This window comes from Pimephales promelas, chromosome 6, assembly GCF_988280905.1.
Source record: "Pimephales promelas chromosome 6, fPimPro1.hap1.1, whole genome shotgun sequence".
In the NCBI taxonomy this organism is placed as follows: domain Eukaryota; kingdom Metazoa; phylum Chordata; class Actinopteri; order Cypriniformes; family Leuciscidae; genus Pimephales; species Pimephales promelas.
In genome coordinates, this window is record NC_142774.1 from 28,979,957 (window position 1) to 28,997,488 (window position 17,532).

General features: G+C 33.0%; 1 protein-coding gene across 3 annotated transcripts in view; it reads left to right on the top strand.

Moving 5' to 3' along the window:
- The first annotated feature begins 1,709 nt into the window (after positions 1–1,709).
- The window catches only part of wdr19 (WD repeat domain 19), a 29,409-nt gene continuing 13,586 nt past the window's right edge, over positions 1,710–17,532 (top strand). For 2 of the 3 annotated variants that reach the window (XM_039692845.2, XM_039692854.2), the window contains exons 1-20: positions 1,710–1,796; positions 2,195–2,286; positions 2,372–2,437; positions 2,541–2,666; positions 2,772–2,887; positions 3,373–3,488; positions 3,596–3,676; positions 5,494–5,606; positions 6,665–6,838; positions 7,318–7,388; positions 7,487–7,659; positions 9,451–9,565; positions 10,254–10,360; positions 10,454–10,576; positions 11,634–11,783; positions 12,175–12,322; positions 12,629–12,836; positions 13,037–13,196; positions 14,941–15,051; positions 15,125–15,234. In XM_039692845.2, coding sequence (XP_039548779.1) covers positions 1,791–1,796; positions 2,195–2,286; positions 2,372–2,437; positions 2,541–2,666; positions 2,772–2,887; positions 3,373–3,488; positions 3,596–3,676; positions 5,494–5,606; positions 6,665–6,838; positions 7,318–7,388; positions 7,487–7,659; positions 9,451–9,565; positions 10,254–10,360; positions 10,454–10,576; positions 11,634–11,783; positions 12,175–12,322; positions 12,629–12,836; positions 13,037–13,196; positions 14,941–15,051; positions 15,125–15,234 — 2,366 coding nt within the window. In that variant the 5' untranslated portion in view covers positions 1,710–1,790. Of the gene's footprint in view, positions 1,797–2,194; positions 2,287–2,371; positions 2,438–2,540; positions 2,667–2,771; positions 2,888–3,372; positions 3,489–3,595; positions 3,677–3,953; positions 4,104–4,235; positions 4,370–5,493; positions 5,607–6,664; positions 6,839–7,317; positions 7,389–7,486; positions 7,660–9,450; positions 9,566–10,253; positions 10,361–10,453; positions 10,577–11,633; positions 11,784–12,174; positions 12,323–12,628; positions 12,837–13,036; positions 13,197–14,940; positions 15,052–15,124; positions 15,235–17,532 lie in introns of those variants that run through there. The other variant, XM_089132351.1, reaches the window with a different exon arrangement.

Sequence of the window (17,532 nt, forward strand, 5' to 3'; positions counted from 1 at the left end):
GATTGTATCGTGTGGATTTCCTCCAAACATGGTTGCTATTTGGAAATGTACTGAATGTGTCTGAAATTCGCAATCTGTCACATGCCATTCATGATTATTATATGGAGCAGATTTATAACCCATTGGTACACAACAGTGTTCTGTTTCTTCATATGAGATATATATATATATATATATATATATATATATATATATATATATATAAATAAAACATTTTGTCATGCAAGTGACTTTTTTAAGGTGTAATCCACTTTAATCACTGAGTATTATCACCTGTGCCTACAGAATGGATTACAGTGTTTGCTGTCTTTATTGCAGATGAAGTTGATTAAATGTATTTGACGAGACATTCTTATGAGACGTTTCAGACGTTTAAATGTAGTTTAATACAGCACCTGTTTTGTACAAGAATAGAGTTTAATGTAGGCTATCAAAATACCAATAAAGTGAGGTCTATGTTTTTATTTTATTTTGATGAACATGACACAAATGTACAGGTAATATGATTACATGAAGAGTTTTTTACTGCTATAAAAACAGATTTCTGAGCATTAGCCTAACAGAAGGTGTCAGAATAAACATGAAATGCACATTGTTGTCGAGAATATACAGTATATGGTTTACAAACTAGATATAATCAGTCTTAATAATGAACAATAAAAATACACAAAGAAAAGCATAACCTTTTGTCAACACTGCACGGGCTGCTCCATAAATACAAAGCTGACATTTTTCTTGGAAGAAAATGGTAAACCATGCTTTTATGAGGACAAAATATCCCCACCAAGATGGCATTATCGGAAATCCTTTTATTTGTGGGGACATTTTTTGGTGCCCATGAGAAAAACCGTGTATAAATCTGTTGTTTGAAAATGTAAAAATGCTGAAAGTTCTCAGTGATGGGTAGGGTTGGTGTAAGGGGCTAGAATATACAGTTTGTACAGTATAAAAATCATGTCTATGGAAAGTCCCCATAAAACGAGGGGAAAAAACATGAGTGTGTGTGTGAAAAATAAATTAATAATGAATAATTTTTGGAGGTTACATTCAATGATCAGTCACAATTGTTGCGTTTCCTGTCACTTCCACATGAGGGAGACGGACACCTTTTGATATTTGTCCTGATCATAGACTGCAAAAAAAGGTCCTGATACGTGATTAAAAATGGAATTCTGACAACAAGAAAAGTAAGTTTGCTGTCTTTAGGATAAAAATTTCAGATTCGGTCTCAGTCAATGGTTGTACATGGATCATATATTTATTTATTTATATACTTTTTTATTTTGAAATAAAAATGTAATATATGAATTAAATTACTAAATTCTGAATTAATAATGAGTTTGATTTGATTATCCATTTAATTATATTAACAAAAATACAAGTAGAAGAACAAAGAGTTGCCTTGTATGTTTTGAATAAACATAAGGTAATATATTCGTGATCGTGAATTGTGAAGGTACATTTTATTTTAAAATGTATTCCTTTTTCAACCATGCATTTTTGCTTAACATATAATTTGGGCAGACAAATAATGTTATTTAGTCATATTACTCATTAAAAATAGCTTTCTATAAATTGTAATACCGTATTTATTAATTAGTACCTTTCTTATTATTATAGTATTATTATACTATATATTATTAGTCTACTATTATTCTGCTCTTTTGTAAATCCTGTTTTACTGTTTGTGGAACGCTGATTGGCTGACTGTTACTTAGAGGTTGCTAAGAGAGATCAAGACGCCTCGCAGTGAAGCACTCTGGGAAGTGAAACGTTTCCAGCAAACAAAAATGAAGGCACGTATGTTTTTGTATATATAAAAACCTTAGTTTATTGGATTTAAACTGAATATCGCTATCTGAAGTACACTTGCTTTTGCGAAGATGTTTTTAAAAGCATCACGTATAGCATTAGCACGATGGCTACCGTTAGTTAGCTCTGCAGCAATGTCTTACTACTAGTGAAAAAAAAAAAAATGATATTATTAATAAATAAAAGTGAACAAACTGCAATACTGATAAACTAAACTTTTTCCTGTCAGCTAATAATATAAATGTTGTCCAAAAAGATTGGATAGTTATTACATTATCTTTCAAGATTGTCTGTAGTTTTGTTGTCATTTCAGCCTGAGATTCTATGACTGCCGTTTATTATTGAACTTTATTTATTTGAGACTTGTTTTATTTCTTTTTAGCGTGTTTTCACGCTGTCAGAAAAGTCCTGGTCTGGATCATGTTTGCAATACAAATGGCAGAAAACAGTAGGAAACTATCTTGCAGTTGCAGGGTGAGGACCTTTTGCTGTTTTATATAGGCAAGAAGTGTTCATCTTTTTAGGCAATGTTTGAGTGAAATATTTTATACATCCACAGCCCTGACAATTTAGTAAAAATCTTTGATCGACATGGACAGAAGGTCAATGAGTTAAATCTCCCTGGGTAAGTGAGCATTCGATTTTTTCTTTATAACTATACAGCAATATTGCAGGACAGACATTCTCTTCCTGCAGTTGCTCATGCTTTCGTGTTTTTGTGCTTACAGGAATTGTCTATCTCTTGACTGGGATAAAGATGGTGATATCTTGGCTGTGATTGCTGAAAAGTCCAGTTCCATTTACTTGTGGGATGCAAATGTTAACAAAACCTCTCAGCTGGACAGTGGTATGAGGTAAGTGATGTGATGAAGGAGGGATTGTGTCAGAAAATAAACTCTAAACTTTTTTTTTTAGCTGGTGCCTTTTTCCCCCCGGTTGTTATTTTCGGGTTGATACAGAGATCAGATGTCCTTCCTGCTCTGGTCCAAAACTGGGCCACTGTTGGCTGTTGGCACATCTAAAGGAAACCTTCTCATCTACAACCAGCAAACCTCACGCAAGATTCCTGTTCTGGGTAAAATAGAATAATAATAAATAAAAGCATTCCATATATTTATTTATTCTTTCAGACATGTGTTTTATTTATATTTATGTAATTTATTCATAATTATAATGTATTTGAATATAATTATATAATATAAAAATATTAAATATATATTAATGGATATGGAAATGGATAAAACTTTTCCAAAGGAACAGGAAAGGTTGCCTTTATCCTAATGTTTTAACTGTTAGTCTCTTGCAATTTTTTAAATGTATATATTTATGAAATGTGAAGGTTTAAACAAAATATATTTTCTATTTAAAAATATATAACAATTTATAATATGCTTCACATATATTTTGGGCAGACACAGAAAGGTATTTGTTGTATGAAATACACTCTGTAAACTCTGGAGTTTAGGTACTCCTTATCAAATATATGTCCCTCTCCATTCTACTATTTATTTTGGGTAAAAAAGATTTAAAAAAAAAACCACATACTGTATATTAATGTAGGTAAGCACACAAAGAAAATCACATGTGGCTGTTGGAGCTCTCACAACCTCCTGGCGTTAGGCAGTGAAGACCGCAGCATGACGATCAGCAACCACGAGGGAGACACCATTCGACAGGCACGTGAGGATCTGTCAGAGCGAGATCCTGTGTTATCGTATCTGTTGGTGCGGACGTATGGATGGCATAGTTTGATATGTTGTTTTCTGCTCTTTCTTGTCTTCAGAGCTCTGTGAGAGCAGATCCTGCAGACATTCAGTTCTCAGTGATGAAAACAGATGAGAGATCATCTCCAGGAGAAAGCACTGTAAGTTGACATGCTCATTTTACCTCATTTTTTACACTGATTGTACTTATAGGTAGAGGTGAACGTATGAGCAAAATCTTCAAATACATTATGAGTAATTTTATATCACAATAAAATCCATTTACTATTAACTATTAAAAAAATATATATATATACCGGTCAAAAGTTTTAGATTAGTAAGATTTTTTATGTTTTAAATGAAGTCTCTTCTGCTCACCAAGGCTGCTTTATTTGATGAAAAAATAAATGACAAACAGTAATTGTTGGAAATCCCAATTAGTCATTGTATTGGGAGACACGCCCACTTCCTTGAGCTTCCTTCACCTGAGGATAATTACCTTACCAATCACCCTCACTAGTGTGTTTCTCTTTGTGCTGACTGTTTGCTCCTCTGCTTGCTGCATGTGTTTGCTGCGTCTATGACTTTGTAAGTTCATTTAAAATTTCTGTATTGATATTAATTTTATAACTGTTGATTTGTTTAAAGATTTTCTTTATGGTGATGTGAAAATATATTTATGTAATTTGTATCAGTAAAGTTAAGTTTGTTTGATTGTAGACACCAGCAATATGCAGCAATTGTGAAGTCATATGAAAGAAATGGGAGAACCAAGAAAGAAAGCAAATGGCAATAAATCAACTGAGAAGTAACTTCTGGACTCATTCCTGTGTTCTAATCGACACACCATTCTGGTAGCACTCATCCTTAACCAGCTAAACACCGAATAATTTACAGTAATATTGTGAAATATTATGATAATTTAAAATGACTGTTTTCTATTTTAGTATATTTTAAAATGTAATTTGAAAGCTGAATTTTCAACATCATTACTGTTGCTGATTACACATCAGTTTTCAGTGTCACATGATCCTTCATAAATCATTCTAATATGCTGATTTTATGCTCAAAAAACAAAAAATATTTTCAATGTTGAAAACAGTTGTGTACCATTTTTCCCCCCAAAATTCTATGATTAATAGAAAGTTTAATAGAACAGCATTTATTTAAAATATAATCTTTTCTAACATTATAAATGTCTTTACTCTAACTTTTGATCAATTTAACTCATCCTTGATGAATATAAGTATTTTCTAATTTCTTTCCTCCAAAAATAAAAAATAAATTCTTACTGACCCCAAACTTTTGAATGGTAGTGATTAATGTTACAAAAGCTTTCCATTTCAGATCAATTCTGTTCTTTTGAACTTTCTATTCATCAAAGAATCCTGAAATAAAAATGTAAAAAAACTGTTTTCAACATGGATAATAATCATAAATGTTTCTTGAGCATCATATTATAATAATTTCTGTAGGATCATGTGACACTGAAGACTGGAGTGATGATGCTGTAAATTCAGCTTTCATCACAGGAATAAATTACACTTCACTATATATTCACATAGAAAACCGCTGTTTTAAATTGTAATAATATTTCACAATATTACTGGGTTTTTAATTTTTTTTTTTTTTTTTTTTATCAAATAATTGTAGCCTCGGTGAGCAGAAGAGACTTCTTTTAAAAACATAAAAAATCTTACCGATCTAAAACTTTTGACCGGTAGTGTACATATATTATTTTTTATAATTTTAATAATCACAATATGGGATTATACTGTGTATTAATTACTTAATGTAAGGTGCTTTGTCTTTTGGTTATTTTTTTTCTTTATTTGTAACTTTTAACTAAGCTTTCTGACATCTACTGTACAAACAGTGAAACTAAGTTTTCTCCTTCTCTGTATTTTTTATTTTTTTACATTGTTTCATAAGTATGCAAATATTTCTACAGATTGACTAAATGATCTTTAACTTGCAGGTGAGTGTGGCTTTGGGTAAGAAGACCCTGTTTCTTTTTAACATTAATGATCCAGATAACCCTATAGAACTGGCCTTCCAGCAGCGCTATGGCAACATCATCTCCTACCGCTGGTATTCGCACACACACACACGCACAAAGATGTAGTTCAGTGTGGGAGTGACTGTTTTAACTCTTTGACCACTGTGCTCAAACAAGACATTTAACCACAGATTTAAGGACTGTCTGTTCCTTCAATCAATTTAGTCATTTTGGAGACTTTTTAAAAAATTTGCTTAATAAACAATATCTAAGAATATTTTTTTTAAAAGAACGTCCTGGTTGCCAGTGCCACGCAAAAGTGTACTGCGGTTTTAGTTACTACTAAAAATACATTTATAATTATTTTTGTGCTGTCTTATTGATTAATTGCATCTAATATAAAAGTTTATGTTTACATAATATGTGTGTATTATTATATTGATATTTATTACATATTATATTATATTTATTTATTGTACACACACACACACACTCATATTTCTTTATATATATATATATATATATATTGAGGCTGTGCAAAGATTAATTGCGATTAATCGCATCAAAAATAAACGTTTGTGTTTACATAATATTTGTGTGTGTGTTGTGTATATTTATTTTGTATATATAAATACACACACACACATGCATATATTTAAGAAAATGTGTTATTCATCTATAAAATATTTATATATAATATAGATTATGTATTTATATAAATATACAGTATTTACGTGCAAATTTTTTTAAAATATATACATCCATGCATGAATTTATATATACAAAATAATTATACATAGCACACGCACAAATATTATGTAAACACAAACTTTTATTTTGGATCCGATGAATTGCAATTCATCTTTGTGCAGCCGTAATATATATATATATATATATATATATATATATATATATATATACACACACAATATATATATAGATATACAATATTATGTAAACAAACTTTTATGTAACATGCGATTAATTGATTTGACAGCACACCATTATTTATAATGAGTACCTTCATTATAGGTTAAAAAAAAAAAAAGTCAACCACAACACAAAGAGAAAAAAAACATCACTCAAAACATAATTGCTTATTATGTTTTTTCATATACTGAGAACACATATTTTTCTTTCTTGTCTATAGGTATGGGGATGGCTATATCATGATAGGATTTTCTCATGGTTATTTTGTGGTAATTTCCACACATATCCGTGAGATCGGCCAAGAGTTGTTTCAAGCCCACAATCATAAAGACAGCCTTTCTAGCATCGCCATCTCACAGTCACTAAACAAGGCTGCGTCCTGTGGGGACAACTGGTAAGTGTTTATTAGTAGAGTAAACCTTTAAGATATACAAACACGGTGTACTCGTATAGATGGGAGAAAGTGCAACGCGCAATATTCCAGAATTGCAATCCCGCCTTCAGTGTTTTGTCATGATTTTTAGGAACAAAATTCATGAGAAAAATACATTTAATTGTAAGCTTAGTGAACAGCTTTAGAGAATTTGATGTTTCCTCATTCAAAGGGACTTTGCTAGTGTGCACATTACAATAGATAACTGCCATATACCACATTTTCCCGGTAAGCTGATCGACAGTTTAGGGCAGTTGTCAAAAACGAATTTATATATACAAAGTCATTATAAATAGATTTAAATGACTGACCTCACCTACAGGTCTCAGACGCACACTTCACTGTTTCGTCCAATCATGACAGTTTTATCTACCACTCTCATTGAACATGAAATTTTATTTCTGTGCTGTTAAGATAACACTATTGTGTCTCTCTGTGAGTATTAAGATACATGACCTGACTGATCTGAAGGAAATGTATGCTATAGTCACGCTGGATGAGGAGACCAAAGGTATGAAATCATTTCTGATGCATATTGATGCCCTGTATATGTGTTTAAAAAAAAAAAAGTGTGCATATTCAGTGAACACTCACTCATGTCTTTCTCAGGCCTTGATCAGTTGTGTTGGACTGATGATGGGCAGCTGTTAGCAGTGTCTTCTCAGCAGGGCACTTTGCATGTCTTCCTCACCAAGCTGCCCATATTGGGAGACAGCAGTGGCACTAGAATTGCATATCTCACATCCCTGCTGGAGGTTACAGTCGCTAACCAGTTGGAAGGGGTGAGAAGATGATACAAAGACATATACACTTATACAAAACATCTTATTGATCATCTTTTTCCAAATTCCTAATAGTAAATACTAAGCATGCATGTAACCTGTCTTGCATTGTTAACACTACAAATGTGTATGATACCGCAAATTGTGTGCTATTACGTTTCTAAGCAATTAGAACTGCACTTTTTACTGGTACTAGAGCTGGTCAATTCAGGATACTTTGAAAAACACGATTTTATTTTTTTCTGAATATACAACCAAACAAAATAACATGTAATTAACTTATGGGTTCTGAAAAGGTTCTGAAAAAAAAAGTTAGTTTCTGCTTTCAATTTAACAAAAATATTTAATTAATCTGAATTAATAATAATAAAAAAAATAGTTTTGAAGGATTCATTGACTCCCTCATAAAGACTTGTGCTGCATCCCAATTCGCCAACTTATACTATGCCCTAAAAGTATGTACTGTTTTTGTGAAGAAAAATTACATTTTAAGTGTTTCAGAATCGTAGGCAAGCTTTGGGACATACTACTTCTTCATAATTGCATCTTTAATGGACAGCTCTGTCACTAAGTTATGTCCATCCTGTCACCATTTAAACTGACCTGTCAATCATCTCGTCACAGTTAAAATCCTCCACATTCAATGTAATATAATATCTTACCGCATTGAAGAGAAATGTAGTAGCACATTGATTCTGCCAGTCGTGGCGGGTCTTTTATGCAGAGGCTCTCCTCATGTGTTTGCATTATGATGCGTTTAAAAGTTAATGACCAAACTTATCTTCATAAAAGTTCTCAATAGAGTTGCAGATGTAATATAATATGGATAACATTGAATAAACATTAAATAAACATGAATCATCATCCAACACGCAATATTAGCCGACAATTATCAGATTCTAACCAGAAATAGTAAACCATCCGGGTATCTTTGGAATACTCATTTCAACATAAGTACTACATTGTAGTTTTGAATACTATTAAGGATGGCTAGTATTCGAATTGGGACACAGCATTCACCCTTTTCATTGATGGATAAATCAGCATTTTTGAACTAGTCTCTTGAATGAATGTTTCAATGACAAATACTTTAATTTAACTTAATAGAGATTTATGAATAAATCGCGTGGGTGTTTGAATCAAGATGGTAATTTTTTAACTATTAACTGTCCACCTCTACCTGGTACACGACGAAACTGTTGAGAACATCCCTTCAATTTTTGGTTGAAACTTTAGCCATATCTAGAGATTTAGGGAGATTTATTTAATTTGGGACATTAAGCAACCATATAGCAACCGCCCAGAGCACCCTAGCAACACCCTTAAGGCCCGTTCACACCAAGAGTGATCACTATAAAGATAACCAATAAGACAGAATTAGCGTTCACACCAGTGGACAATATTGTTCCGTTTCTTAAGCGTGTGCTTGTGTGTCACTTTAAACACTTGAACTCGTTACACCAGGATGGACTCTGATTGCCTATCGATGTTTTTATCGTTCATCAGCTATATAAAATCGTTTGTGATTCAATTGATATAGTTTCTCCATTATTGTTACAGCTGTGGTGTGAACTCGGCTACTCTTTAATATTGAGAACGTTTTTTAGAACTTTATCGATATCTTTATAGTCATCGTCCTTGGTGTGAATGGGCCATTAGAACGACTAACAACTGCATAACAATGCCCTTGCAACCACCCACAACACCCTGTCATTTTGTGGTTTAGCCAGAATGTTTTCTTCCAGAAAATGTAAAATTATAGTTTATACATGGCATTTTATCTCTTCTTAGGAGTCTCCCGTTGCTGTGTCAGTGGAGGTGGAGCCTAATTTCATAGCTGTGGGACCATATCATGTTGCTGTGGGGATGAACAACAGAGCGTGGTTTTATGCATTAGGAGATGGTGGTAATTGAATTCACATTTGAGAAAAAAAGGAAATATTCTGAGTTGTAGCAGTATATCTTTCTTTACACCTTAAAGGATTAGTTCACTTCAAAATGAAAATTCATCATTTACTCTCCCTCAATTTGTTTCAAACTTGGCCGGTCAAGTACAGTATATTTATATAGCGCTTTTCACAGTATACTGTAGATTGCATCAAAGCAGCTTCATAGTATCAATCAAAACATAATAACAATTTTTGTTTCTTAGTGGAAAAATATCCATGTTTGGTAGAGCTAATCAAGGGTATTACTGATAATTCATTAATATCCCCAGCTAAGCAAGCCAAAGGCAACAGTGGCAAGAAGCCGAAAAACTCCATCAAGTGACCTAATTGTGTCCTAAAACTTGTATGTATTTCCTTCTTCTGCTGAACTCACAACAAAGATATTTTATTTATCAAAAGAAGATATTTTGATGAATGTCGATAACTAGTCAGTTGATATACCCCATTGATTTCCATAGAATTCTTTTTCCTACTATGGAAGTCAATGGGGTACTCAACTGACTGGTTACCGACATTCTTCAAAATATCTTAATTTGCGTTCAGCATAAGAAAGAAAGGCATACAGGTTTGAAATAACTTGAGGGTGAGTAAATGATGACAGAATTTTCATTTTCAAGTGAACTAATCTGTACATGTGTGTTTCAGGTGTGGAGCGTGTAAAAGACACTGAGTATTTAGGGACAGTGGCCAGTATGTGCCTGAACTGTGATTATGCTGCTGCCCTGTTTGAAGGGAAAGTCCAGTTGCATGTGGTAAGAAGACAATCGTGTAAAAAGACATAATTGTGAATACATGACTGTCAGCTTTTTCTACTTACTTTTTGTTTTAATGTGTGTGTATGAAAGATTGATGGAGATGAGCAGGCTGTTCAGGAGGACAGACAGACGAAACTGTTTCCGGAACCCGATCAGAAATACCGTATCCTCAGTCATGCTCTCACCTCTGAGTTTCTGTATTATGGGACTGATGTGAGTCATTCACAAATACGTCATCTTTTTTTTTTTTCATCCTTACCTCATTTTATTAAATTGATAGTTATGGTTATGAGTGCTGTTTGGTTTGTGCTAATAGACTTTATAAAACAAACTGTGTAACATTTTAAAAGCCGATATTTGGGCACGTTTCAGTTTTTACAAAAAACAAAAAACAAAAAAACATGCATGAATGACAAAATAAGGTGTAGAACATGCTTAATGTTTAAAAGAGTTAAGTGCAAGAAGCCATGGACATATAGACATCATGCGATCCTGAATTTAGTTCTCTTTAGCGGTGAATTGAGCCAGAGACATTTCAAAATATAGCTATTTTTTGGTGAGTATTTACATAAATATATTCCTTATGTCTTAAGTGAATGTAAACAGTTGGGGGAAAAATCTATGCTTTGATTATTAATATAGTAGTTATTATTGGTCACACTTTAATATACAGTCCTGTTCCACGTGTACATACTATGTACTTCTTATAGTAATTACAATAACTAGGTACTAAGCCTGAACTTACCACTAAACCAAACCTTACGCCATGTAGTTACCTTGTATTGCCCTCAACTTTCTTCCCTCAACATGTACACTGGAAGTACATGTTAGTGCATGTACTGTAAAATAAAATGTAACCTTATTATTATTATTATTATTATTATTAAAAGAATTTGAGAAAAGATGCATCAATAATCGTTTTATAATCTAATCAATAACTTCTGAATTTTAATTCAATCAATTCATGAAGCAACTGAAGCTTTACTCTATTTAATAGTATATTATAGTTGTATTATTTATATAAATTATATTATGTCTTCTAGCAGCAGGATGCTTATTAAAATAAAATGTTAATGAAAATGTATGCCCTTAATATTTTGTAGTTTGATAAAAGCAATAAGGCGAGTGCCTTAGTGAGTAATGTGAGCCCTTTAGTGTGTTCTTCAGCCCTTCAGAGCCCTACTCTGTTCATTATATAACATGGCCTTTCGTACCTTATTACCTAAATGTGTCATTCTTTGTGTTCTTTGTGTTCTCTCTCATTCTGTAGACCGGGTTGATTCAGTGTTTCTATTTTGAGGACTGGCAGAGTGTGACTGAATATCGCCATACAGTGGGTGTACGCAAAGTCTTTCCCGACCCCAATGGGACACGTCTCGTTTTTATTGATGAAAAAAGTGACGGCTTCCTATACTCTCCGGTACACACAAACAAACACGTTTTCCACTTTTAAAGTCCATGTAAAAATAAAACCTTTTCTTTTACTCGCCATCATGTTGTTCAAAACCGGTATGACTTTTTTCAGAATATCATTTATTTATTTAATAATATCTTTAATGATATTATATTTAATAATATAATATCATTTATCATTTATTTAAATGAATATCATTCATTTATTTATTTATAAAATAATATTCACAGAATAATATTTTGTGTTCCGAAGAAGTTAAGTAGGTTTGGAATGATATGAGGGGCTGAGAGTAAATGATGACAGAATTTTTATTTTTGTGTGAACTATGTCTTTATTGACCAGCATAAGAAAAAAAAATTACAAACTTTTAACCAAGTGACATCTGTTTTTTTTATAGGTGAATGATTCAGTGTTTGAGATCCCAGACTTCTCTCCTGCCATTAAAGGGGTGTTGTGGGAAAACTGGATCAGCAATAAGGGTGTGTTTGTGGCGTATGAGGAGGACAAAGTCTACACATATGCCTTCCACAAAGACACCATACAGGGTAAAAGCAGAATGTTTTTTATCATTAATAGGTATGGGAGTTGTAATATTGGTTCTGATTTCATGTAATGATTACGGATACGGATAATGGTTCTGATAGACGTTCTTTTTGTATTTTTTATTTTTTTTTGAGAAAGCAAGGGCAATGTTAAATTTTTGTTTGAACATATTCACATAAGTTTAAAACACTTTTTAAAAAGTCCATTTCTAATCATCCGATACACATTTTGTTTTATCGGTCAATGAAACAATTGCACTGCTACTGAATTTTCATCTGTAGCATGTTTTTGTACATGTTTTTCTCTAGGCTCTAAAGTGATTCTAGTTGGTGCCACCAAGTTGCCATTTTCCCATAAGCCCTTGCTGTTGCACAACGGGGAGCTGACATGTCAAACCCAAAGTGGAAAGATTAACAGTGTTGTTTTAAACACGCATTCATTCCTCAACAACCCACATAGTGACACTAGCAAAGACAAACTCCAATCATTACTGCAACAGGCCATCATGCTGAAAAGGTAATTTCATGCTACATTAGTTTGATTTGGAAGTGTATTGTGCATTCTTAACTACAAGATATCAAGCCAAAATATACTAATCTAAATGCTTCTGGGAGCAAGGTTGTTAAATGTATAATTTATCAATGATTGTATCCACTATCCAGGTTTACATGATTTCTTCAACAATGTTCTGAATGCTGTTAAATGATTGTGTGCAGGTTTTCTGATGCATGGAATACCTGTAAAGCTCTGAACAAAACCGAGGCGTGGGGTGAGCTGGGCAGGGCATGCCTGCACCACATGGAGGTGGAACTGGCCATTAGAGTATACCGCATGATGGGAAACGTCGGCATGGTCATGTCCTTAGAGGACATCAAGGTGTGACCATGTCACTTAGGCTATGTCTACATTAATCTGGATAGATTTGAAAACTACTTCAAAACGCTCTCCGTCCACGCTACTGTTTTTCAAGTTTTTTATAAAAGTTCACACTAAACGTCTTAAAATGCTTAATTACAGAGCAATCTAAAAGCTCACTGAGATGATACAGACAGAACAAGACATAATCATGTTATCATGCAATTCTTCTGGCAGTATCATTTTATTTATCAAAATATCTCACCATTCACTGATCCGCCCAGGTTGCACTCACTCACCATTATTTGTTTGGTCTAAAAAGCAATTGCTCTCATGTTTTGCCGCAGGACACCAAATGCGAGTGAGTTTTTTTGTTATCTTTGCAGGACTGTGATATGAAGAGTTTGCAAAGTAACACATTTTAAAAAATTGTGTGAAAGTGAATTTTGAACAGGCACAATACGCTGTAAACATGAATATCTGGGTTCAATATGTGTCGCATTGCTAAACTTTTTAAATACCTCCGTTTTCACAGTCCACACTACAATGCAAAAAGTATGGACAAAGCATAGCTCTGTTCTAAAAAGTAGTGTAATGCCTCAGTAGGCAGAAGTTTAAAGTTAGCATAAAATGTAAATTTATCATATTTTTTTTTTTTAAATGGATGTTATTGAACTTATTGTGAACAATTGATCCATGCATATATTCTTTTTTTTTTCTAATTTTTTATCAGAATGTCATAAACCGATTTTCCGGCGAAACAACAGACTTCTCCAATTATTTTGTATACATAAACCCTCCCCCTTTTTTCCAATCGACTACAAGTTCATATTAAGATCTACCTCTATCCAATCAAGTACCTGTCGTACTTTTTTTTTTCTATAATCCATTTCACTCAGATGTATATAAGAAAAGATCTTCCACTACTTCCGTTAAATCGTGACTTCATCATATGTGCACTGATTCTTAAAGCTTGTTTTCCAAAAGCTTGGCATCTCATTTCATTACCCTCTAAAATAAAAGCCTTGCATATATTCCATGGAGAATATAATGCCATAATGCACTGTTTGACAACCAATGTGAAAAGAATTAATCCAAGGAGGCGAACAATACAAAATATATGTTTATTATAAATATATTAAAATAACATAATACATTTTTTAATAGTGAAAAAAGGGTTATACTTAACAATAAGTTTTAATTTGTTAACAACTGTAATTACATAACAATGAAAAATACTTCCAAAGCACATATGCTTATTTTAATTTAAATATTTACTAATAGATTATTATTCTAAAAAGTTGTATCTGTTAATATTATTTAATCGACCTCAGATAACGAGCTAACAAACAGCAGTTGTATTTTTATTAACTAATATTAACAAAATTTAATAAATACAGTAACAAATGAATTGCTCAGTGTTAATGTTAGAAATACATTAATAGGACCTTATTGTAAAGTTTTACCAAATATTGTATTAATGTAAAATTTGTGTGTGCCATGTATATTTATTGTTATTCATTATTGTGTTGCCTGTGTTGAAATCAATGCTGAGTATCCAGTGCACAAGGGGCACTTTTATATGACACATTATAACATTCTAAATCAGGTCTTTTATAAGGTTCTATTTCAGTTAGGATGTTGCCATAGAAGGACACACCCCATTTAGGCAGTAAGAAGTGAGGGAGCTCACTGGGTTTTGGAACATAGACATTGTGTGTCCTCTTTTACACACTGAAGTGTTGTTCATTGACTGTGTCTGCAGGGAATAGAGGATCAAAATTTGCTGGCTGGACATTTGGCCATGTTCTGCAATGACTACAACCGAGCCCAGGATCTGTATCTGACATCTTCGTATCCCATGGCAGCCCTGGAGGTAAAATTGGCATGCATGCACACATTTACTTTGTACGTGTTTAGACTTCCCAACTGTACTGTTGTGTGTGTAGATGAGAAGAGACCTGCAGCATTGGGACAGTGCATTACAGCTTGCCAAAAGACTGGACCCTGATGAGATCCCATTCATTTCTAAAGAATACGCCATACAGCTGGAATTTGTGTAAGTCAACTACATTACATTAGTTAATTACACCTAAAACAGCTGTTTTGGAAACACATCACATGCACATTTCACTGCACCTGAAGTGATATGGTCTTGTTTCCCCTTAACTGTCACCGTCCCACAGGTGGGACGTTTGCCACTATATTTTTAAAACAATAATATCTTAGTAAATACCTTAAATAATATTGACAAACTATATATCATTTGAAAGCTTACAATCTCTAGTTTCCATATTTGGTGACTGATTTTCAAAATATATTACAGAGGAGCCATAATTTATCAATATAAAACAAGAATATTTTCATACTCATAAGGCGTGTTCAGACCTTTATTTAAAAATAGCAGTAAACATGAAAAATCATGAAAAAATGGTAGATACCTCAGTTTGTTTTCATGCCAAAAGTTCAAACGATAGAATCCATTCAATTATTTAGGAAAAAAAGGTCTGAAAAGTTTGAAATATCAAGAAAAAAATAATAAATTCACCATTTGTGACGTGGCAGCTAGCTATGACTTACATGCGTGTTCTTTGTATGTGTTTCTTAGAGGTTCAATTCATATCAAAATCTGCCAAACTTCCCATGCTACTTCTGAATAGGATCTCTACTTCAGAAATTGTATGAAAATTGTGAAAATAATGGTTCATATCACTCAAAACAGGAATGGAAATGCAGACGCCCTTATATGGGCAGTAATGGAGTCTGATTGTGCCCTAGTGAAAAAGTTTGGTACTGCGCTCAAACAAAATCTTATTGAAAGCTCATTTTTTGAGATATCAACCTAAAATTTGAAACACAACTTGTTCAGATTTTTGGCTTTGATCTTTCTGCCATTTTAGAGTAGCCCAGGTTTTGAAAATATATATTTTATGTAAAATATGAATAATTAATATTTTTACATTGTACATTTCCATAAACTCAAACTTCTATAACTTTTTTTCTGTTTCACTTTCTTAATTTATTTCACTTCTACAAAAATCTGCCAAATCTCTTCTTTAAAACAAGACCAATCATATGTCTATATTCCAAAGCATTCTTGAATTACAACCATTTAAGTTCGAAATGTGCATTTTCATGTCTATTCAAAAAAAGGGGGGTGACAGTTAACAGGTTAATGTTCTAGATGCACCTGAAAGGAAAAGCCCGTGTAATAGAGTGCTCCAAGGTTGACGTGTTTTTGTTGGTAAACACGGATTTTAGCATTACTCAGGTTCCCTCAACAAAAGAACAATAGGATTTTTCCATTTGCAGGAAATAAGCACTATGACCAATAAAAATGATTCTTTAATAAACTTCACCATTTAACACAACTTTTATGAATTTTGAAGCATAAATACAATCATCAGAAGTAAAAAGCTAAATGTAGGCTACAAACAAACTACACCACGGTTCACACCATTAATCTTCCAACGTTATTTTTTAAAAGCAGACTAGTGAGTAGATATACCTGTTTGTTAGGGTTAGAGTGTTTAAAGGGTTCATGACATGTATTTTATTTTTGTAAATAAAGCTCCTTTAAGGTTAGGCAGTAAACAGTCACTGTTATGATTGGCTAACGTCAGTGCATAGGAAACAATGTCAACCAAGTAAATTTTGAAAACATTATCCATATAAAACCATCATTTACAGACAAAGCACTATGAAATCATTTACTTACGGTTTGTGATGGAGCTGCTGTCAGATCCAATACAGTTGGCTGCTTCATCTCTGAACAAAAGTTTCTTTGCAAACTCGGCAACAAAATGGTCCTCCAACAATAATCCTTCAACATTATCCTGGAACGCCATTAAAATAAACCATCCACTTATTTTCCTACGCCGCGATCCTTCTGAAGTCTATAAACAAGCTGTTTAAATTGGACATTTCAATTCACCAATTCACCAGTCTGTGTCCAATGTAACTTTAAAATAGCCCAGACACATACCTCTATTTTTATGGTATTAAACTCCAGTTATGATTTTTTGGTCTGAGGTTACGGAGAAACTATACATTGTTCTTAAGATTAAAATACCATTTATCCCCTTCTCTCTATTTGTTAGGAGAACTTTCAGAGCTTGATGCTGCCCCACATTACATAAAAGCAGTCTTTTTTTCTTCTCATATTGTGTTGTTGTAAAATACTTAAAATTATTGGATGCGTCAAAAGAAACGTTGTTTTGGTCTTCCATTTGTCTGGTTGACAATAATGGGTTCTATTTGCTTTTGACGAGACGATTGCATCCTGTGTTGGCAAATGTCAGCAGTTAATCAACTGAATGCCAGTGGGTGGGGCCTATGGTGCAAAGATGTATAACTC